The sequence below is a fragment of the Eleginops maclovinus genome, chromosome 6, assembly GCF_036324505.1.
Source record: "Eleginops maclovinus isolate JMC-PN-2008 ecotype Puerto Natales chromosome 6, JC_Emac_rtc_rv5, whole genome shotgun sequence".
NCBI lineage: Eukaryota > Metazoa > Chordata > Actinopteri > Perciformes > Eleginopidae > Eleginops > Eleginops maclovinus.
The window spans coordinates 5,577,183-5,601,267 of record NC_086354.1 but is presented as its reverse complement, the minus strand read 5'-3'; the positions used below and the strand labels follow the sequence as shown (position 1 = coordinate 5,601,267).

The window sequence follows — 24,085 nt, the reverse complement described above, 5'->3', positions numbered from 1 at the left end:
GGTCTTTGTTGTATAACAACATTTTACGAAGATTCGACTACGAGGTTCATAGTCGAATCAGACCTCTCCGAATCGAATCGTCGAATAGTCGGATATTGGAAGTCAGTCCTACTGTGAACGGACGTAACCTTGGAGGGAACTGACAGAAATAGGGTCATAGCAGACGGATTGTGAGTGCAGGAGAGCGGGGATGAGGTGGCAAGCTTTGGGGAGAAAGGGGTAGGGAGGGTGAGAAAAGGATTTATCGATCTTGGAAAGAGTTCAGAAACATGTCCCCAATTCAGTGATTCAAAGATTTGGCTCACACTCAGCAAGGTTGAGCTGGTGCGACTGCTGGCCAGAAGAATATGAAGGAGGTCAGGAAGTCTTATATATCTCCCAACTTTTCTCTGGTACTTCAGGACTTTAAAAGCACTTCATCTGAACTTTTAACTGGTAATGAAACACTCTTATTTTTATATTGATGCCATTTTTCTATATGTGGTTTCTCCTAATTCTTGTCATTGGTGCTGATATAGAATTTCATATATGGCCCTGTAGTTTAGTTCTAGTCAACTTAGCTTAGGCACTCCTGTAACTCTCCTGTTTGCAGGCAAACGTTGTTGGAGATTTTACAGTCTTTCCCAACAACTTTGTATTGGTATAACCCTGATAGTTGATTCAGCTTGCCCAAAACACTTTTGAAATAATCTCTTCTTCGGATGATAACAGGACAAAGCTGACACACAGTGAGAGCAGCAGGACATCTGGGAGTTCACCTTATCTGGAGGATAGCTCCCTGCTAGGAACAGCTTGCTTTGACTGTTTATCAAATGTTGATTATTCTCTTAGTTAAATATTGAAGACTGAGCAAGAGAACTTCAGAATTGGTTGGGCAGTCCGCAGGAGCTGTATCACTTTGTTGCTGGAGCAAATACCTTGGTCAATTATCCGGCTTTGCTTCCAATAAACCTTCAGTGTCTGACGTCAGTCGGAGCTCTTCAGTGTTCTCCTTTCCCCCTTTCTCGTTTTGAGTCCTTCGGTTTTATCACAGACGCCCAATTTTGGTGAAATTACACAAAATCCTACAGGTTTGCCAGAAACTTCTTCTGCTCAGACTTGCAGCGAGGCCTCAGGTAGTGAAAAGCCCGCAGCCTGGACAGACCCAGATCCGGCTTTGCTGTCACCTACAATTGAATCTCAAGCGAAAAGGTGGAGGGCTCCACGCTTGAGACGCTACCGTTTTCATCCAAAGAGGCCGCCAAAATCGATCCTTTTTTTTGGGCAGCAGAGACTAGGTTTTAGCACCTGCACACAGTTAGGTGTCTCTAAGAAACAGCATCACCAAATCAAAAATTGTTCTTCAATAATGTCAAACGACAAAAATACTATGAATAAAATCATACGAAAATGTTATGCAATGCACCAAAATCAAACTATGAACAATGTATTTAAAAGAGGAACAAAATCAGACAGAGAGATACAAGCCTTTTTTTTAAACCCATGTGTAATTACAGATGATGTGTCATGGCAAGCACAGTTTTTAATCGTCACAATCATAAAATGTGTAAGCGTATCCAGATAGACTTTTCCTCAAAAATCTTCATGAACAGCAAAAATGACCACATCGATGCTGAATGTGTCACAACTTAATAAACACAGACACAACCACAGTAAAACAAGCCCAGCGAGTCAAGGAACCAAACTGACCAGCACACAGTATGCAACACATACTAACAGAAAGCAGAAATCTTCGGAAAGGCGGAGCATGAAACACCATAGAGATTATACTAATATACAGTCCAAGTTTTGTAAAGGGCTGCACTGTGCCAAATTCTTATCTGAAGGTACACCTGTTTTGGTCTTTAAAGCTGCAATAGAGCAACAAATACTTTCAGGAATAGAACATTTTTCTCAGTTCACAGAAAGAAGCAAATCGGAACAGGAGATTAGTAATTGCTCTGTCGATTGATGCATCTTACTGATGTCACAATACATGATTGCAGCTGTTTCCCATTGGGATGGTGGATAAGTGCAATGTTGCTTTGTGCAGCCATGTTCCCACACAGTTTGGTTTTGAGTCCATAATTGGATACAGTACGGAGAACGCTCCTTATCGTCAACACAAGAAAATGCTTGTCTTTGATAGAAGCGCAACTGATGCACATTTTTCCCCGTCCGGTGTTACAGAAAATGCGTCAATTGTATCTGATAAATGCAAATAAATGAAATAGTTAATTCCTGTACTTTCATTTAAAATAAATTTAAGAGGAGTTGGCTTTGCTTATCATACATTTAGGCAAATAACATTCTAAACTCAAACTTACAATGTGGTAGACCATCTGCACTAGTTTCTTGTTCAAAATACAACATAGTATAGCAACGGAATTTAATGAAATAGCCTGTAAAATAATTTGCTAATACCACAGGAAGTTAGCATTTTATGCTTACATGTGGCATACAGTGTGTGCGGCCTGTCCCAAAACTGTTGCAAAAGTTCACAGTTTTCATTGTTCTTGAAGGAAACTTCCCTGACCAGGAAAGATCTGAAGAGTTATTTTGCAAACACATTGGGAATAACGGAGGTTTCAAAATGGTTTAACTTTCTGTCAACTTGCATATGTACAGAGATATATGTGGCACAGAGGCGTAAAAGCACCACTAAACAGCCATCTCATCCCCTAAGCAATCTGGTAGACTCTCTGCATTCAGCACGTTTAAGAGTCGAGCTGCACTGTCAGCCCCAACTCCATCCCCCTGCCCCAAACTGTCCCGGTCATCGCTGTCATCTGTGTTCGATTCATACTCTGACCCGATACCTGACTCCCTAAACCGGAGCAACTCCAGAGCTCCCAGGACCTGCTCCCCCAGCAGCGACCTATCATCCGGCCCTCCGTCACTGGGAGTCTCCCCTGTGTCCTGGCCCTGCTCCTGGCTGTCCGGCGCACGGGAGGAAAAGCGGAAGCACTCGAGGCGAACTCCACTGTTGGAGAGACCCAGAGGGCTGGTGTCAGTGCACATAGTGCCAGGAGAGCAGGGCCCCGGGAAGGTGGAGAACCAGGGGCTGTCACTAATCTGGACCTGGGATTGAGCTGCAAAAGAGCCCATCGATAAAGAAGAGCTGGGTGGTTTGGCGCGGAAAGTGATCTCCAGAAGACTGTCCTGGGAGCCCACTGAGGAAGGAGAAAAGATATAAATTAAGCAGAGTTGGGTGTAACGCGTTACAAAAGTAACGGAGTTACAGTAATGTATTACTTTATGCTGTAACGCAGTAATATAACGCATTACTTCTGCAATTTGGGTAATATAATACCTGTTACCATTCTCAGTAACGCAGTAACAACACATTTTAACCCGAAATGATGTGGTATTTTGTTTTTAAGAAATCACAAACATCGCGAGACATTCCGACACCAGAGAAATAATTGTGAATAGTAACTCAGTAAGCCTGTTTACTATTGGTTCAGAGGGCTGCAGAAAGAACAGAAAGACAGGAGTGCGCACAGGACGAAGCAACTGAAGGTAACTTTCTCTGGGTCTGCTGCTTGAACCCCGAGAAGTTCAGAGACTCGTGGCAGAGTGTTGAAGATATGCAGCCTCTGTTGTCTGTGGAATTGCCGGCTTTTAGAAAGCTTGTCAGCAAAATCCCCGTTAACACACCAATGACAAGGTGAGCTAACGTTGCCATAGAGACTCGTTCATATACAGCAGGTTACAGGGCCGTGCAGAGGCTCCACTAACATGTTATTAATAACACACAGAGACGTCATGGTACCGGTATCACATATTATTCAGCCCACTTAAACGCAGCATGAGTTTGATTTCAGCATACTGCCATAGATAGCTTTAATTAATGAGCTGCAATAAAATACATTTTAGCATTTAAAGCCCTACTTTTGCAGTTATTTTGGAGAAAGTAACTCAAAGTAACGCAAAAGCAGTGTAACGTATTACATTTCAGAGAAAGTAATAATGTAATGTAACGTATTACTTTAAAAAGACAGTAATAAGAAATATGTACTGTATTACATTTTGGAAGTTACTTGCCCATCACTGAAATTAAGTATGTGTAAAATGAAACTACAAAAACCCTGGGATTCGCAGATAATTTCTAGAAGTTTATATCTTGACGTAGGGATATTATTGTATCTCGTACGTAGAAATAAACCAAACAACATGTGAAAAAGAATTCATCCAGCATTTTCTGCAAATGATCCTTTTTAAACTTTGCCTCTCAGGGCTTCCATACAGAACAAAGCACAGGGAGATTTAGTCGTTATCAAATGTAAGCAGAGATACAAGACATGAGAAGTGAGGTCTGAGCCAAGATGAGATTAAACGGACAGGGATAAAGTCTGTGCTGACAGGATTTAATAATTCATGACTATAAGGTAGCATATTGCCACTGGCTAAGTGCAGTAAAGAGAGAGCAGAGAGCAGTATCGAACCCGCTGAGAGCGCTGCCATTGGATAATTAATTGTGTGCCAGAATGGATGAAAAAGGAGCAATGACAACAGGAAGGAAGCAGGGAATGAAAGTGATGAAGGGGGAATAGGAGGATTTTATGACAGAAATGAGTGAGAGGGAAACAGAAATAGAGGAATATTAGAATAAAATGTGCACTCACTGGATGTTAACTGGCCCGCAGCTTTCAGCTCCAGCTCCTGTATCTGTTTGACCAGCAGGGAAATGTGTTGCAGCAGGTCGGTGTTCTGCAGCAGCAGCCTCTGCACTCGGGCCTGTGTTTCAGTCCGCGCACCAACCTCCACCGACAGCTGGTCCTGCAGTAAATGGACCTGGACGGACCAAAGCTCATAAGGTTAAGAACATACTTACCATCCTGTCAAAAGGAAACATGCTTATTAAATTCCACAGTGGCGCCAAAGTTTGGATTTTACTCTGCCTTTTTGAGATAGTATTGGCTTGAAGGAAAGTCTTTCGTTTCTCAAGAGGCCATATTAGAAGAGACAGGCGGAAGGGGCACATCAGAATTATGAATGAACTTCTGTCAGGAGATTGGCCAATTTAAAAGACAAACTTTGAAAAATTGTTTTCTTTCAGATGTTCAAAGACCTTTAAACTACGGCTCGGGCATATTTAATTTGAAGTTAAACTTTTCAAAAGTCTATGTAGTGGTTTAGAAGAATGAAGGGTGAGAATTTAATCACCCAAAATTGTCTCGCCACATCCTATTTAGGACCGGCACTGATTGAAAATGGAAAAAGCTCATCACTCTATTATGTGCTCTGAACATTTTTTCCAGGCATGACAACGTTTATCAATCATCTTCATGAAGGGATTTTGATCTGCTTCGTTACATCATTTTAAATTTGAATTGTTCCTTGGAATTACAAACAAACATACTCATCCATGCCAGATATTAAAACTTTAAAGAGGCCATATTATGCTTTTTGGGGTTTTGCCTTTCCTGTAGTGTGTTTTTGTGCATATAAATGATCTGCAAAGGCTTAAATCCCAAAGTTCCCTCCAGAGGGAGTTTTGCTCCAACACACTCCCCCCTGCCTGAAATGTCTCCATTGGACTCCTTTGTTTACTTCTGTAACACAGTGACATAACTATGTAACAGTCACACTTCTAAAGGCTAAGGGGCGGGACATCTCTGTATGGTTTACCAATCACATCACAGCTGGCCAGCTAACCAATCAGAGCAGACTGGGCTCTGGTTTCAGACAGAGGGTAAAAAGAGGTGCTGCAGCACAGGCAGTATGAGAAAAATAAAGACCTTTTTGAACATTAAATCAGGTTAGCATGTCACAGTAGAGACACAAAATACAAATTTGAACCTGAAAAGAAGCATAATATGACCCCTTCAATATACAGTAGTTTGCCCAATATGAACATTTGTTCTAAATTCTGAAATCAAAGTCAGAATCCTAAGTTTAAACTAATTTCAAAATGGAAAATATATTAAAGCCTATTTGAGTTGTGACTATATTTAAAGACTTAAAATACATGTTTCCCATACGTCCTCATTCATCTGCTGTATGTATGTAAATATATGTTATGATGACTACATTTTTTCACTATGAACCCACATAAACTGCAGCGGTTGTTTCTGAACCGCCTGAACTGTACACCTTTACACCAGTAGAGAACAAAGACAGATCAATGAAGAGAAACAGTCTCAGACCAAGATCAGCTTCAAAGTTTGATTATCCGGTTTAGCTGCAATGCGCCAGGCGACAGCTGCTCGCTGACTGAAAACACCTCTAATCTTGTTGATCTATATTGGGGTCCAATATGTTCTATGCTATAAATCAGGCTATGAATGATTCATGAACAAACCCCCTATGTAAAAACCTCCAGAATATAGAGTAGATAACAAATGAAACCTGGTGTTTGGTGTATGTAAATGCTACTGAATTAGATATTTATGGCTCAGAAAAAATGTATTTTGAGAAATTCAAGACACTGGAGGTGAATAAGCGTTAAAGTAATTGTGACTGATAGGTATGAAACTTCCCCAATTGATTATTGATATAAGACAATCATTTTATTACACATTTTCTAAAATTGTATGTTTTAAAAACTGAAAAAACATGTTTCACCTGAATTATCGGGCCTGAATTTAGATAAAAGGCTTTTGTAAGCACATGAGAGGTAGCTATAAGTCATAGATGTGGATAACAAGGATTGCCATCAGTACCTGCTCTGAGGCTGCCAGGGCCTGCTGTTCCTGCTGACGCAGCTGTTTCTGCAGCAGCTGGACCTGGTGCTCTGAGGAGCAGGGAGCCTCCTCTGCCGACAGACCCGACACAGAGGCTCCGAGGAGGGGGGAGCTCAGCAAGAGAGAAGGGTCATCAGACACCTGCAACAGATAGCCCAGTTAATGGGGCTTAACTTCTTCCAACACCTTAAAAAAGAAAAAAGAAAGAAACAACACTCATAATGTTAAAAACTGTGATGGTGATAGAGGAAAAACTTGACGTTTAATTTTAAACCTACAAACCAAGTGTGCGTTCTGAAATGAAGGAATGACTGAGTACATTCTGGCAATACTGGACCGTTTGTAAACTCAGATAAAGTCACCCTTGATGTGCAGTTATTGTGTAAAAGTACATTTTTAGACATACTATTTAATAAGAGATTTAGCTAGCTAACTATTATACATTTTCTCCACTCCTACAGTTAGCTATAGTCAATTTCTTTTGACTAAAGTTTTTCATTTATGTATTTTAAATTACATGTTCGTTAACTGATATTGAAGTACGTGCAGAGCGTCAAATTGGATAAACAAACGCACTCCAAAACAAGAGTAAAAGAATCTTGCATATCATCACTTCAAATGATGTAACTCAAATACAACATATCAGAACAGGAGTACAAATAGCTGTGGATAGTTTCTATAGTAGATGGGAATAAAGTTAGCTGTTGGGTAATATAGCCAAGGATCGTAAATAATTGAGTAACAGTGGAAAGTAAAACATCATGAAAGCTTGTGTGTAACACTTCAAAGACGTGCTTTAAAGTTTCTCAGCCTAAGATCCTTAGGGAGGAGAAAGAGACTGCTAAGATACCGCCAGCAGCATAAAGACTTCCCTTCTGACGGAAAAGTCCACCAGATGTCATCATTACTGCTTGATCTTCACCCTTCCAGAAGACACTCTTAAAGACTTAAAACTGCTTATTTCATCTAATCCTACGTTAGTAAGTGATATGATTTCATCTAACATTTTCCCCAAATAATGAGAAGTCTTTGTGCTGAATGTATGCTGCTTAACAGGGGGACTGGCAGGACGCTATAAATGCTTTAGGATCAATGCTATATTTATTATGTCAAGCTGTTTAAATAACAAGGGATTTGTTTTTCCCACCAAATGAAGATGAATGAAGACTCAGTGGTTTCTTTAGCGAGCCTGCTGTTGATTGATGATTGTGTACTTCTGCCTGCTCATGTGATACATTTCCATTTGAATTACAGGTGAACTGTGAGAGGCTAACATGCAGGGGTTGAAGTTACATTTACTCTTGTTATTGTAATAAAGTATTGTTCTTGTAAAGGCTAAACTTAACACTTACAACTCTAGAAGCTTTCCTGGGATAACACAGTCCCAAAAACCGTATGCCTCACCAGTCAGATTGAATAAATCTCACCAAACAGATGCTGCACAAGGCTAACAGGCTAAATGCTAAAAAAGCAATTGTTGTATCTTGTTTGAACATCACCGTTTCTCAGACGCTGTTTGAATGCTGTGAAGGTTTGCCCAGCTGGTTTCTCTGATAACTATGTTGAGATAAATAATCTTTTATTTGGTTAAAAAACTGTCAAAACTACCAAATAGAACATAACGTACCTTGAATAAAAATACAGATTTCTCTGGGTTGGACAATTCTTGGAAACATTTAGGATAATGTATACATCACAACAAAATCTATAAAGTAGCTCTTGTAGCTATTATATATTTAACTTTCAGGAAAATGTTACATATTGTTAAGAGGGCTTTCTAATGGGGATTTAATCAGTGGAATCAATACAGGTTGAATGGGCTGGCTGCTGGCCATTCGGGACTCATGACTCACACAATTATGTTAGAGTGCTCCTGTGGGAAGAGGCATGAAGGCAAGGCTTAGTGGTCTTATACCTGAGATGAGAGATCAATATGGTAGAGTCTTTCATTCTTAATGCCTAAATGTGAAGGACACTTGACCTTCAAATCATACTCAAGAGAGGGAGAAATCGTGACATCAGTCATGAAATTCTGCTGTTTGAGTTGCAGGGCTGCATTCACTAATAAAGCTAATTTTCTTGGGCACCCCATATAAATGGATGTAATATCCATTCAATATAAACCAATTAAGTCCTCGCCCGCACAACACTATAAAGCTGACAGTGCCACAGAGGCTCGGTTGGAAAATGAGCTGACAAATATCAGAGAGCATTGCAACGCTTGTTCAACAGGATTAGTGGAGTGAAGCTTGAAAGCCACGCTATGTTTTCATTAATAAACCATATGATCACATGAATAATGAAGAGCTTCGAGGAGTGCTTTTTCACAAACAAGCCTTTTCGACGCTGTTGGCTCACTGTGTATCCCATCAGTGTCATTTTTAAATCATTATACAGCTTCTTATGAGGCCGAAATTTCCACGCTACCCTCTGTGAGCCTGGCAGAATACTCATGTTAATGCAACAGGGAAAAGGAGATTGATCTGATAAGCTGTTTGTGTCATGTCTGGGGGAAGCAGTTCAGTAGCAATACCTTAGGTATTCAATATTACCCAATGACAGAAGAAATTAGTCAATTAATTGAGTAGGTGATTGACAGAAATGTAATACATTAACATTCAGAGGGATAATCCAGTTATTCAGCAGATATCCTGACTTTCAGTATCTAACTCTAAGGGCCAAATTCCAAAAACAGACTGGATCCTACATTTCCCATAACCCCCAACTTCAAAAGCAACCCTCTCTAACCCCATCCTATATTTTTTGAGATTTTGGGTAAGTTTTCTTGTTTAATTTAAACATTACCATTAACTATTAACTGATGTACAGCTCATGATTTGTGCTAAGCTAACATTATCGCTCAACCTGCCAATGCGCTCTGTCCGATCATAAACACTAAATATGTCAAAAATGCTCAGTTTGTTGCTACTAAAATATAACTATTTTATTTTTTATTTTTCTATGAAATTATATATAAGATTTATAACATTTTAACTGGTCGTACAAAACAAGTCATTTGTAAAGTACACTGTAGCTATTGTGCATATGACAATAAAGTGTTTGAATTGAATCAGGTTATTAATAATAATAATAATAATAATAATTATTATTGGTGAGGTGAATGTGTGGGTGGCCGTGCTACACTTTAGCTGCTGTGTCACAGAGAATGGAGCCATACCCATCAGTAAATGAACCATTGCAGGGTTGTCTTCCCCTCTGCAGGGTTTACACGACCTCCTGTGTTTCTAATGGAGTGATAAATTGCGGGGCTTTGTATGACAGGATCAAGGACTTCTGCACTTTACCTTCCCATCGTTACAGAGCACCTCGTCCTTTTTGCTCTTCTCGTGGTCTGATGAGGAGACACATTCAATGCTCTCCTCTGTAGTGGCTTCAAGGTCGGTCTCTTCTGTCAATGCAAACCTCTTCTTTGCTGCAGAGAGACCAGATACATATAAAGGGGGAGCTTTTATGCAGTTTTAAGCTTTATAGTTTGCAATTTATCTAGCGGCAATGACAGCAGCAGCAGCAGCAGGCGAAAAGCTGGCAGAAGCCCACACACAAGCCAGGGCTTTGATCAATGGCTGGCCAGATTTACTAAAACGCATCTGCAGCCGGAGTGGATGCTGAAAAAAAATCAGCAGTGGTGTATAATGACATCTTTGCGCCGAGAGGTATGGAGAAGAGGAGGAAAGAGAGGAAGAGAAGGTCTGGAATGTATGAGGAGTAGAAAGGAGATCGAGTTTCTGTGTGGGACAGAAAGAGAGAGATTGCAAAATGATTTGTTGATGCAATTTTGTGCGCGCGTGAATCACCTGGCACCGCCTCTGAATCCTCCGCCTTGCACTCGTCATCCTCCTGGTCATCGCTTTTTTGCTGCTGGGTCAGTTGGTGACACACATCAAAGGCCTGACCCACAGTGCGCACGATCCTCATGGCCTGAGACTGTAAGGGAGGACACAGTGAGATAGTGTGTATGTGTGTGTGTTTGTGTGCGTGTTGAGAGCAGAGGCGGCAGCTGTGAGGCAAAATAAGGGAGGAATCAGAAATGAGAGGGCGCAGTAGGGGGGTGGGGGTGGGGGGGGAATGAGGTGCCAGAAGAGTTGCACAGGAAGTGGGTAGATGAACATGTGTGTGTTGGTGCACACGTAAATAGAAAGAAGATGAGAAAGAGCAGGAGGATGAAAGTGGGAGCAACTGGAAATGAAGGCAACAAGAATCATGAGGGGAGATAGAGACCAATTTAAAGTCAGAAGATATCACAGAGTGTCACCTGCCCGTCCTTTTCTATCTGCTCTGCGCACATTCAACTGTCATAGTGATGGATCGGTCTATTTCAGAGGCGAGTAGACTTGAATGCATATAAGTTAAATAAAGTTTATTGTTATTTCAGGAGGCCCAGTACGAGTGTTGGTCATCAGGTCCATAAAGAGGATAATTCTATTATTTTAAAGGGGAAATGTCATGCTTAATTTTAGGCTTATATAGGAAAATTGGGTTTCTACTTTATATTGCTTATATGCTTTATTTTTCCCAAAACAAAATATTTGTATCATACTGTCTGTTTTTGAGTATACCTGTATTCACCACCAGTCACTGCCGGTCTCTTTAAGACTGCTCTGATTGGCTTGCAAGAAGTAATATAGCACATTTTTGCAGGTAGTTCCATGGATATATTAATATGTAAGAGAACGGGAAATGAATGTAGAGGCAAAATAACCTGACTTTAAGCACATATTACAACTTTTAGAACCTCAAAAATTCAAAGGCTTTATTTTCAGATGCACAGCAGCTACTGTGTAGAAACGGCAATGAAAAGCTTAAGTCCCAGGCACCACATGATTTTTCAAGTGTTCGTACTGGGTCATATATTTCGTAGAAAAATAAAATATCCACACATTTACATACGTCTCTTTCCCAATGCAAGTCATTTAAAAAAATGTATTTTTGGGCCCAATGACGTCAAAAACTGAAACAGAAGTTGTGGTAAGACCATTTGGCTATTCCAAAAGTTAGCTTCAATGCCAGGCTCACTTCAGAAAAAGACAACCTACAAAAAGCAGACTGGGGTTTTGTTATCTAGGTATGGTTTTGCTTAACTAATGTAGTCCAGAGCTTAATGGAATGGTTGATTGTCGGAGAATTATGACGAACAATACCAGACTTTAACTAGTGACAGCTTCTCTACTGCAAATATGTGCGGCCTTTCTTTGTCTAATGTGATAATAAATCAATATTGGGCCTGTTGGTCAGACTCAATATTGATTTATTATTATGAAGTCGCACATTGGAATTGTATGGAAGTGTAGATACAGTATTATCAATAATGAAAATAATTGTAAGTTGCAGCCCTATTGTGTTTAATGTTTCTATTTTCTTCAATGGCTTTTAAACGTCCTCGATAGGTAACATTGTTAACACATAATTTGAACACTTTATTGTACGGGCTTAAATGAGGTTATTATCAGTGTTTCCTGAGTTGAACACACAGGCAAGAAAATTCAATGTGGCCTGTTGAGACAATTGCAGTTCTCTTCTTTTTTCTCTTAAGCCCTCATATGCAGTGCTGTCGCAGCAACCTAAATCTACTGGAATTTAACCTGTCCTCCATCCTACCCACTGAAGGTGCATTTTTTCTGTTTTCTATATTGAATAGTGGCAGAAGCGAGGGTTGAAATAAATGTGTTATTGTCGTCTGCCTCTGGAGGCCGATCTTGCCTGAGGCATTCAGTCAATAAGTCAAGGAAAGTCAAGCCTGAAAGCAGTTCAATCAAGTGAAAAGGCGTAAAAATAACACCGCAATGGAGTCATAAAAGGGATTTGTGGAATTAAAGTAGGCTCCATAGAATTACATTTTGTTTGCAGTCCCTGAACACCCTGGATATTTTGTACATGTATACATAATTCTGTTCAAAAGTGAAGAGAAACAGCTCTTTCACTTCAAATTCTGTTAAAGTGAACATATTTAATTGCTTAGGTAACTTGTCCTATTCTTGTTGTACTTACTTGTTTGTACATTTTTTATACTTTGATTCAATTTGATTGTATTATATATTTAAAAATATAGTTCATAATTGTTCTATATTTGTTCCTTTGTTCCCCTGTTTAGACTTTATTCCTCTATTGCTTGTATGTTTTGCACCATTATACAAATTCCTTGCATGTGCAAACCTACTTGGCAATTCACCTGTTTCTGCCAAAACGTCTCATTTATAATAACTCAAGAATGAACAAGGTAATATTTTAAAGGGGACATATCATGCCTATTTTAAGGTTCATGTAGTATTTTGAGTTTTTACTACAAACTGTTTATATGCTTTATTTTTCAAAAAACACAATATTCTTCTCACACTGTCGGTCGGAATATACCTGAATCACCCTTTGTCTGAAACGTTTCGTTTGAGCGCCTGTCTCTTTAAGACCCCAGACTGAAAAAAGAGGCTTCTGTGTTTCTCTTGCAAGAGGTAGTAATAGGTTGCACTTTAGCTTGTTCCATGGCTGTATGAAGATAACTGGAAGTGAATGTAGAGGAAAAATAACTCTGGATTTGTAGTTAAGCCCATTTCACAACTTGTATCACCTAAGGATAAAGAGTCCGTACTGGGTCTTTAAATTCGCCCCCAAAAAAGATCAAATTATCTGCTGATTTACATATGTCTCTTTTCAATGGAAGCCAAAGCCAAACCAGGCTCACATGATGGGGGCTTGGGTAGTATTCACGATATACAGTTTCTGATTTAAAAATGTTCGAGTTAGCAATGCCAGCTTTCCCAAAGCCAAACACAAAGTCTCTGACATCTGGGCACAGCTGTGACGAAAATAAATCAAATCTCCTCCTATCAGCGGGTCCATCTCCTCCTACTCGAACCACACATGCTTGGTGCACCCAGATAAGGCTCCATGGCCCCCGGGGCTGTAGTCAGGCACCACTTGCAGTGTCCCTTACGCTGTAGTGGGTGTTTGTTCGGCAGTGGTGAAAATGTCTTTAAGCGCCGGGTGTAAAAAGCCCCTCTTCTTTTCTCTTCCCACCAGAATGATTAGTATTCAGCTTCACTAAGTCACTGTCAGTCTTGTATCCATGGTGAGGGTAAGGGAGTCCACCACACTGATGCTCTGTCTTTTTTGTCATCTCGATATACCCGTATGTGCACATTAATAAGCATTTAAGCACATGAGGGGTCTATCAGTCAGATTAATGCGGGGTCCAACAGGACAATACATCACCGAGACACAGCCATAATGTCATCATTAGCAGTTATGCGCACAGCACGCTGCTGAAAACAAAAGGGAATGATTGACTTGCTGTGTATCCTGGAAGGATAAAGCTGGAGATTTTCTGCACTTTCAACTACATCCATGATAATACCAAAACCAACAATGTGTTTGTCCATCTCTTAATACTTCCCAACTTCCACTGCCTGCCCTCTTCATTCCCCCTGAATACGTACATTTTTAAAGGAATAGTTTGATATTTTAAAAATGATTTCTTGATGAGAGTTACAGCACAACATCGACACCTTTTTTGTGTCTGGACAGAAAAGACAAACGGGTTAGCTTAGCTTAGCACAAAGAATGGTAGTAGTGTGAAACCTGTACCTTTTCCAAAACGTGACCAACACTACTACAAGTTTGCCTTAAGCTAACCAGTTATGATATGAAGGCACAATTGGCCACAGTCAGAGCATATAGTATCTATGATAAACACTCGGGGCAAGGGTTGTGTGCACATGGCTCTCTACATGGCTCCATTAGCCAACTACTGTCTGTCAGTCAGCAGGATTAAGGAAAAATAATGTTCTGATTTTCATGACAGTTGGTGGAAGGGTGAAGCACGGGCTGAGGGACAACCCATTATATTTTGGAGTTCCAAATCACAGGGGAGATTCACAATGTATGGGACACTTTTGTTAACATTGCAGTAAGACTCACGCTCAATGCAATTAAATACAACGTGTTCTTTGTAGCATCCATGTTGTTTCCACAGTACGATTTAAAGCTCATAAACAAACTGAAGTCAGAAGAAAACCTTATAATAAACATGCTGTTTCCAAAGGACAACCTATATCTCATAAACAAACATTTGAAGAAGTTGGGGAAACGACCTTCATCTTGAAAAGAAATGGAACCATCGAGGACATTTGAACGCACCATTATCCGTGGCAGAGTTGTTCATGTATTACATTATAGATTATACTATATAACACATTTTCTCTCTAATGCAATACTAATGTTGAATTTAGCACCGTGAAACCATCGTCACAGGTTTATGATTGGAGGCAAATTATTAATTTGACAGTTAGCCAGCTACATTGGCTTTCGAAGCACCTCTACGCCATTGGCCATGCCAACGCAAGCAATTCAGTATTCAAGGACACTTTGACATGTTGACTGCAGGGCTAGGGATAGAACCACTGACCCCCCTCAGCCACAGCCAAATCAAACTGGTTTGGACTTGTATACTGGACCACACCATCAAAAGCAAAAATTGCCTAGAAACTCCATAGGCTTTAGCTACACAGACCATTACTAGAAGCATCAATTTATTGAACAGTTACACTTACTTTCCTCTTTGACTTGAACACATTGCAGCGGAAAATGTTGCTCTGTCCTTCTCTGGCTATATAACTGAAGATCTTCAAGTCTTGGGCATCATGTGAGACATAGAAGATCCTGTTGAAAGAAAAAGGAATACACCACATTTTAATGGGTTAGTTATAAATTGCTTAGTTTTTTGGCTTTTGATTTGATTTCAACCAATACCTGTAGATGGGATCCTGTGTCACCATGACTGTATTCTCATCCCATGACCACCCTTTTCTCTGTCACAACACAAAAACACATTTGACGGTTGAAAAATGATTTATTTGGAAAAGACAAAAATGATTAATTAGAAGAAAAGTCACAAGACTGACCTTCCTCTTTTTGCGCAAGATGACTTTGACGTAATCAGTGGACACGACAATGTTGACCTTCTTCTTCTTTATATTTTTCAGTTTGAATTCATACTGCGAAGGGAAAATTTAAATTAACTTTCCAGGTTGGAATTGAATATTATACATGGTGTGACTAGCATTAAAAATCACATAGGCCCGCTGAGGGAAAAGCTCTTTACACAAGGTAAAGGCTATATTGGAACAGAGGGGAAGGGATCATGCAGAGAGGAAGATATTTTTTGACAATCTTCTTCTTCTGGGAAATGTGAGATAGAGTAAACACTGTCAGATTCTTGTCCCTGGGAGCGGTTAAAGCTTTCTAAATCAGCATTCCCAGAGGGAGGCAGACATATGCGGGACACTTTTTATCCCTCTCCTTGATAAATGCTAGAGCCCGAACTCCTCTGCAAACTCAGACTCAAACATGTAAGGGCCCACATAGATATTTGCAAAAAAACACAGCGTCCGACATCAGATGATTAATTGATCAAGAGTTCTGTGAAATTTTTAGTCTGAAACGAGCTGACTCCCGCTCCAAGTTAGATATTCTATGTCATCTTCTCTTTTGGTTTGTGTAAAAATAACAAACCGCCGCCGTATTGGAACTCTCTTTTCACTTGTATATTGACAAAATAAATTAAATCTCAACAAAATAAAGAAAAGGCGTAGAATTTGGTAGTGTCGATAAGGACTATGTTGAGAGGTTAGGAAATCCCCCCAAAAATAATAATTTTGATCAAAAAATGTAAATACAACCATCAATGTTCGTCAATGTCTAGTAGGATAAGATAAGATAAGGTATCATGACGTCAATAGGTGCATGACAATTAAAGACGTAACTTCCCCCAGAAAAGACACGGGAGGAAGGAGGGAAGAGTAAATCATTTCGACATGGTTCAGACTCGGCAGGAAAGCATGAATGCATTAAATTCTCTTTATTGATTTAGTGTATTGGCTCCTAGCACATTAATTCTATGTTTACGTTTGAATAAAAAGACAGTTCCGCCATAAAAATTGTGAATAAAAATTCCCTAAAATGCATGAAATGTGTATTTGACGCTTCAAATTTTGACATGTCTCCCCCAATATATATTGAACAAAACCTTTATGACCTTGAGAAAAACCATGACTGTAACCAACAGGGCGAGTCGTGACTGTTTATTCCAGCTCTGATGAATGTGGAACAGTTTCTCTGTGACCTGTGTGTCACATCCAGCAGAACAGCAGCGCCTCATTAGAAGCTCCATCGGCCCCTTATTTCTCATTCGCCCTTATCTGGTTCATTCGTCTTATTGTTGTGGGAGGATTCCTCCGTTGCAGTTGCCCAGGTGAAGGACACGACTCCCACATTCTGTATGTTTGTCGCAGGCTCATGCAAACACATGCAAAGTGTGGACCATCCGTTTTCCTGCTGTCAGAGGGCGATGACGTGGAATACAGAAGGTGTTAATGTTACATTTTCCTGCATCATCCTCAGTCCCTAAGCGCAACTCATGTTCTACAGGTAGCGACAACTCTCCTGTCATTCTTCCTCTAAGCTGCTTCGAGTTAGTTAGCTTTGAATTTTAGTTTGTCTCCCAAGAAGCAGAGACTATTAATAACTGCGCCAATGCAGAGCTCACAAAGAGCCCCAACACTTTTAAACACATGCTTTAAAATTGAATCTCACCCATTTTAAATATCACATTGCTGTTGCATTTGCATTCACTCACTTATTGTCTTTTATTGCGATTTAATTAATTATTTTTAATTTAGTTTTTCTTGCCAAAAGCCATTGGCAAACTAAGCTTTCAGAGCAGGGCTACATTACAGAAAGACATTTCATTAAAAGATAAAGATAAATTACACAGATTTAGCCACTAGGGATGGGAAGATAGGTTATACCGGATCTTGAAAAATAAGTAAATATTTCCCTAGATAAATCTGTCTAGCACGCTAACATGGTTAAGTGTAGATTTATCTAAATCTATAAAAGACGCCCTATTCTGCTTTTAGGGTTTTCCCTTTCCTGTAGTGTGTTATATAGTGTTTGTGATTGTTAATGGTCTACAAAGGTTAAAATCCCTGTGTTCCCTCCAGAGGGAGTTTCTCTCCCACACAATGCTTGAAACGCCTCCATTTGACTCCTTTGTTAACTTCTGTTACATAGTGACATCACTATGTAACACCCACACTTCTATTGGCTAGCGCTCCAACACATTGTACACATTGTACGTGATAGGGCAAGCTCATATCTCTAAGCTGTTGACCAATCACCACAGAGACGACCAGCCAACCAATCAGAGCAGACTGGACTCTGGTTTCAAATAAAGAAGTGTTTCAGCACGGGCAGTATGGGAAAAGGATGAACTTTTTAAACATAAAACATTTCATACATGTCACAGTACAGGCACAAAATACAGATATGAACCTATAAATTTGAATAATAGGGCCCCTTAAAGATATTTTCAAAGTTTTTTACTAGAAAGGATGTTATCTATTTGTCATGCAATACAAGTTTTGGTAACATTTTAAGACTATTAAGCACATTTTCATGATTATCTGGATGATGCAATTATTTTGGGTGGAATGCTCATAACATGTTACTTATAAACCATCCCATCATGCCCATTGTGCTGTTTTTTTCAACATATAGGTCAAAAGCTGCTTTATGAGAAAACTGATACAAATCTGACATTAAGAAATGTTGGAGATTCCAATCCGGAAATCTGTTTTTAAGTCAGGAAATGAAATATTATAGCTTCTCTAAATCTTTCCCAGTACAATCAAATGGCCATTATACTGCACTGTACAAGAGGGATCAGGATTAAGTGCGTCCGGGGTGTCACTGGGGTTGTGAGCGACCTCTGACCAACTCAATTACTCCAGTGTTGGATTAGATCCAACAGCTGACAAGCAGCTAAATCCTCTCCTCTGAAACATGATGTGTAATACGTGGCCTTGTCTGGTCTGAAAGAAGGGCTCATGAGCTGTTGTTTTTTCCCCTTGAACAGTATCACATATGAACCTGCATGCTGCATCTCTCCTCAGACATAAAATCCCTGAGAATCCTGCTGTGATTTAAACCTCTCCTGACAGCCCACTGAATCTGCCGAGTGTGGAGTTCTACGCAGACTGGTGATTTGTGTGTAAAGAGGATGTTGAAGAAAGTAGGGAACACAAGGGGAGACATAAAACATGGAAAAAACAGAGAGTTAGTGTGTGTGCGCCGGGATCAATCCTAATGTGTTGTGACTGCTTAACATGGGTCAAGATCAGTAGGGTTCAGAGAGAGCCACGAATTCTGTTTTTCTTACTCTGATTCTCCTCATCGCAGCGACAATCTCCATCCGGCTGCTGGGGCGACCCACCTCCAGACTGCCAATGTACTGAAGAATGTAAGAAAGAGGTTTGATGATTGGTAGTTCAAAGGAATGAATGGCAGTGATTGCATGGAGAGTTATAGGCTAACAGATTGGTGATTACCATTGTATTTTGGACAGCTTGTTCGTAATTCTCTATAATAATTGCTAAGGCTGCAACTACTGATTATTTTTATTGTTGAGTATCCAGTTGATGAATTTCTTAATCATGTCTTCTAATCTAGATTGTTTGATCTATAAAATGTCTGAAAAATGGGTATAAAATTACAGTAAGTGTTCCCGAATGCCAGGATGATGTCTTCAAATGTCTTATTTTGTCAACAAATCAAAACATAGTAAATTTTTCTGTCCTGGAGGAGTAAAGAAACCAGAAAATCTTAACATTAGAGGAGCTTGAATTGTCTTTTTTTTCTTTAAAAACGTACTCAAAAGTATCCTTTGATATTTTTGACAATTTGTCAATTAACCTTTGCAGCTCTATTTCCTCCTGTGTGAGGAATATCAACAACTGCAACGTTAACTCAATCAGATTTTGTTTTTTTAAATAAATAATGTACATTTCCATTAAAAGTATAGCATATTTCATGATTCTAGCATCCCCTACTGACAATGTGTTGCTTTCCTCAAACTGTATTGTAGTAAGTGGAATATTTGGGGTCTTAGTTGACTGTTGGTCAGACAAAACAAAGAATTTATGCAATTTCATACTTTGATTTACTGTTATAGCGTCATTTTCTGATGTTTTCATAGACCTACATAGTTTTACTTTTATAGAAAATCATTAGTTAAAGGAACACATATTCATACAAGTTAGGTTTAAAAATGATCAATATTTTGACCCAACATCCAATCGATGAACCAAAATAGTCAAATGGGCAAAACATTTATAAAATAAACTTTATGAATTGTTCAAAAACATAAGGAATACACGTCAGCATAAATCAAGCCATCTGTTAAAAAAACACTTATTCATGCAAAATAAGGAAAATAAATCAATAATTTGACTCAACATCTAATCGGTTAATCGAGAAAATAATCGAGAAAATATAAAAAATAAAGAAAAACTTTATTTGCGACCCCAGTTTTGAACTCATGGTTTCCCCCCGAAATGAATCAGAGGAATAGAATATGTCAGCATCAAGCCATCAGTTAAGGACACATACTGTATCTATATGCAAATAAGGTTAAAGAAGACAAACATGTCAAAGTCACGCAAAGTGGACATAAAATCTAAAGTATTATAATGTCTTTTAAACACAGGATACACCCATTGATGTAAATATTGTTGTGTCAGTATCAGTGGAATTTCATCTAAGCGCTGCACACACACACACACACACACACACACACACACACACACACACACACACACACACACACACACACACACACACACACACACACACACACACACACACACACACACACACACACACACACACACACACACACACACACACACACTGCTGTCACACAGAAAGTACATGTTGCAGATCTCCTTACCTTTGCCTCGAAGCACACCCCATGCTTAAACACCTCGTCGTTATGCATGGGGATCCTCAAATCGTGCGCGTCATCCACTAAATTGTACTTGGTTACCCCTGGCATCGCTCTAATGATCGCTGCCTCGCCGCCGACTCCCGTTTTACGACAGCGCTAGAGCACCTGCAGATATGCGCTTCTCCTCCGGTGCTACTCCCCCCCGCACTGTCCCCTCCGTCACTCCGGAGGTCATGCAGTTGGATCAGCACGCAATCGGCGCTTTTTTGGATTCAATTAAGGCGCTGATCAGTGATCAGTGTGCGCACTTAATGACCCTTTCACTGTCTGAAGCAATACAGCAAAACACACCGCCTCCGAGCTCCCTATGACGCACGGATCTCAACACATGATTGTTTTTTCCTCGAGGCACCGCGGCACCAATCTGGCACTAATTTATTATAGCGAGCGATGAATATTCAGCTGCAGCGCGCGACTATTAGCGGTAAACTGGGTGTGTGAGGACAAACAGATGAAGACGGATGGTGCTTGTGAGGACTCTATCAGAACACACTGCTGCTGGCTGTTTGTGTGACATCTAGTGGCTTCACAGGGAACAATTCCGGACTGACTGCTGGGGGATTTACTCAAACTCTTTCATTCTAAAAATAAATCCTAGTGCAAGATGGAAAAGGATTATCGTCACTGTGATATCCTAGAATATTCTTCTATTTATGTATCTTATTATATTACTCTGATTCATGACTGATGGTTGAAATGATTCACAATCTTGCTCCTGGTCCTTTTAGAGCAGGGGTGCCAATATTTGTTTCTTCCATTAGAGGAATGAAACTGAAACTTAATGGATTTGGCGAATGATAATATATATTGTATGTTTTTGTATTTGTATCATTTATAAAAATAATAAATAATAGAGGGATTTTATTGAAAAGCAGTAATCCTTCAGCTAAAATAAGCAGTATAAATAGTGGTCTTTAATGCAAGCACTTTTGAAAAATAATTTTGTTGCAGAAACATCCAGTGGGCTAAATTGAACCCTATGCCGGGCCAACTTTGTGCCACAGGCCCCATCCTAAAAGATGCCCGGCCTATTCAAGCACTTGCATTAGGATATGACTAAATAATTGCTAAGATTCAGAAAAGGGAAACAAATCAAAGGATGTCTCTTTGAATCTGCAAGTCTTTTTCTTAATGTATGAAGGAGGTAGGCATGTGTCAATATTTAGCAATTATAAATATTAACCATTAACATAAAAAGTGTTACAAATATTTGCTCTATCCATCAATCGAAACTTATTATAAAATGTTTAATCATTTTCATTTAGATAACTGTACTATTTATCAATTATAGTTATTACAATGTGGTACTGACTCCTGCCATGAGAGGAATAATGCTACAGATGACTTAATATGAACTCTGCAGTAGATTTCCAGACTTAGGTTATTATCTCTACAGTGACACACACACACACACACACACACACACACACACACACACACACACACACACACACACACACACACACACACACACACACACACACACACACACACACACACACACACACACACACACACACACAGCTCTACTCTCCTGTGTTAGTGGATTCTTCTCAAAGTGCTGACACAATGACAGTGTTGACCTTTATTATCTGTCCGGTTGCCACCTGTAGTTTTCCCCTGTAGATCCATTATGGGGGTGAAATTACCCAGAAGCAGAGCTGGAACAATGCAGCAGGTCACATTCAACGAAACTTGCCCTGAAGACCAATTTTGGAATATAGATTTAAGATAAGAACATTTGCTGAATTTGCAGAGATTTAGGGGAAAGAGGGTTTTAAACCCTGATTTTTATACCTCATGTGCATTTTCACTTGCTCAGCACTTTTTTAAAGCAGATACAGGTTTGGTGAAGTGCACTTTAGTTTTACTGTGGCTTCTGTTACAAAAAAGTGCAGCACTTTCTGTTTTTGATTTCTTTAACTGTATGGTTTTTAACGGCATTCTCAGATCTGTCATCAGTTTTTAATTAAAGAGGACATATTCATCTCATTTTCAGGTTCATATTTGTATTTTGTGTCACTACTGTGACATGTCTCCATGCTTTAATGTTCAAAAACCTCTTTATTTTTCTCATACTGTCTGTGCTGCAGCACCTCTTTGCACCATCTGTTTGAAACCAGAGAACAGTCTGCTCTGATTGGTAAGCTGGTCGGCTGTGTTGTGATTGGTCAACCACTTAGAGATGTCCCGCCTCTTAGCTTATCACATCTAATGTGTTAAAGCGCTAGCCAACAGAAGTGTGAGTGTTACATAGTGATGTCATTAGTGACTGTTTGGGAGAGAAAGTCCCTGTGGAGGAAACATTGGGAATTAAGCCTTTGCAGACCATTTACGTGCACACAAACCTACATTATATAAAACACTACAGGAATGGGAAACCCCCAATAAGCATAATAGGGCCTCCTTAATGGTAGAATTAAAACCAACAAGTATGTTTTGGTCAAAGGGGTGGATCACATTTACTGACATGTATTTATTAAATCTTGAAGCAGCTTTAGGCCCCATTGATATTTTGAAGTATGAGAGGAAAGTGTAATAAGTAAAAAAGGTCCAGCTTTGCCAAATTTGCAATATGATATGATGTTTATTGTATTTTTACAGTACATTTGCCTTCCCTACAATGTATGATCAATAATGCCCAAAATCTTAAACTAATTTGATAGTTTAATCTACAAAAGCACTTCCCATGATGTATTTGTTTGTTTTATTCATTATATCTTTACTTATGGTTCATTAGTAGGATGTATTTTACTGATGGGATTATACCCTAAAAGCTTTACAGTCATGTTACAATATAACTCTCGGCAAGTAATTCAGCCAGAAGCATTATGATCCTTAACTGATTTATAAAGTGGGAACTTAAAGTTCTTAAAAGTTTAGAACAGCCACAAAGAAAATGTGTGCAACCATCCAACTGAGGTTTTTAAAGGAAAAGTTTGTTATTAATGAAAACACTCTCATTCTCTTTAAAGCAAAGAGTTAGAGCAGAAGAAAAACCACACCACTCTCATGTGTGTCCAGTTATTAGGCTCAAGCCTAGTGATGGTTAGCTTAGCCTAGCATAAACATCTGAAAGCTCCTCTTAAGCTAAATTATTATCAGGTTTTATCTTGTTTTTTTAGATGTCCAAAGTTTTCAAAATTCAAGAATTCTGGGAACAACAGTGATGGTGTAGCCATTTTCCATTCTTTATGTGTGAATTTTAAAGGCCTTTAGTGATGGAAGTAACCCAGAAGAAAGCTGAAGTCACATGGGGGCAGCAGGATCCAGCTCTAAATACAACACTTACATGTTATTACATTTTTAAGCAGCTAAAGGACTTATTGATATCTGATATGTCAAGTGTTGCTCAATTTGATCAATTAGACCCAAAAGTGCAATAATTTGATCATTTTATGGCCCTTCAATTAGCTGGTTGTAATCCAAGCGTTATTATTTGAAATAATATTCAGTCACGTCACCTTTTTTCAGCCAATTATGCTCAGGCTTTGATTCTGATACATGTGACTCCACAGCAAGGCTGGTGTTCTCTCTCCAATCACTCAAGGCTTATTTGACT

The 24,085-nt window shown here is 39.4% G+C and overlaps 1 protein-coding gene across 1 annotated transcript; it reads right to left on the bottom strand.

Moving 5' to 3' along the window:
* Nucleotides 1–1,485: 1,485 nt before the first annotated feature.
* LOC134866319 (carboxyl-terminal PDZ ligand of neuronal nitric oxide synthase protein-like) lies at nucleotides 1,486–20,827 on the bottom strand. Its single transcript, XM_063886422.1, has 10 exons — nucleotides 20,467–20,827; nucleotides 18,898–18,969; nucleotides 15,581–15,673; nucleotides 15,429–15,487; nucleotides 15,230–15,338; nucleotides 10,484–10,613; nucleotides 9,974–10,101; nucleotides 6,648–6,809; nucleotides 4,608–4,776; nucleotides 1,486–3,152 (listed from the first exon to the last, which is right to left on the bottom strand). The coding sequence occupies exons 1-10, from the start codon at nucleotides 20,569–20,571 to the stop codon at nucleotides 2,641–2,643; spliced, it is 1,539 nt and encodes a 512-aa protein (XP_063742492.1). The 5' UTR covers nucleotides 20,572–20,827; the 3' UTR covers nucleotides 1,486–2,640.
* Nucleotides 20,828–24,085: the final 3,258 nt, after the last annotated feature.

Coding starts and splice junctions, on each gene's coding strand:
- LOC134866319 (XM_063886422.1), bottom strand. CDS start 20,571: ATGCCAGGGGTAACCAAGTACAATTTAGTGGATGACGCGCACGATTTG. Junction 6,810..9,973: donor TGCTCTGTAACGATGGGAAG/GTAAAGTGCAGA, acceptor TATCTGTTGCAG/GTGTCTGATGACCCTTCTCT. Junction 3,153..4,607: donor TGCGGGCCAGTTAACATCCA/GTGAGTGCACAT, acceptor CTCCTTCCTCAG/TGGGCTCCCAGGACAGTCTT.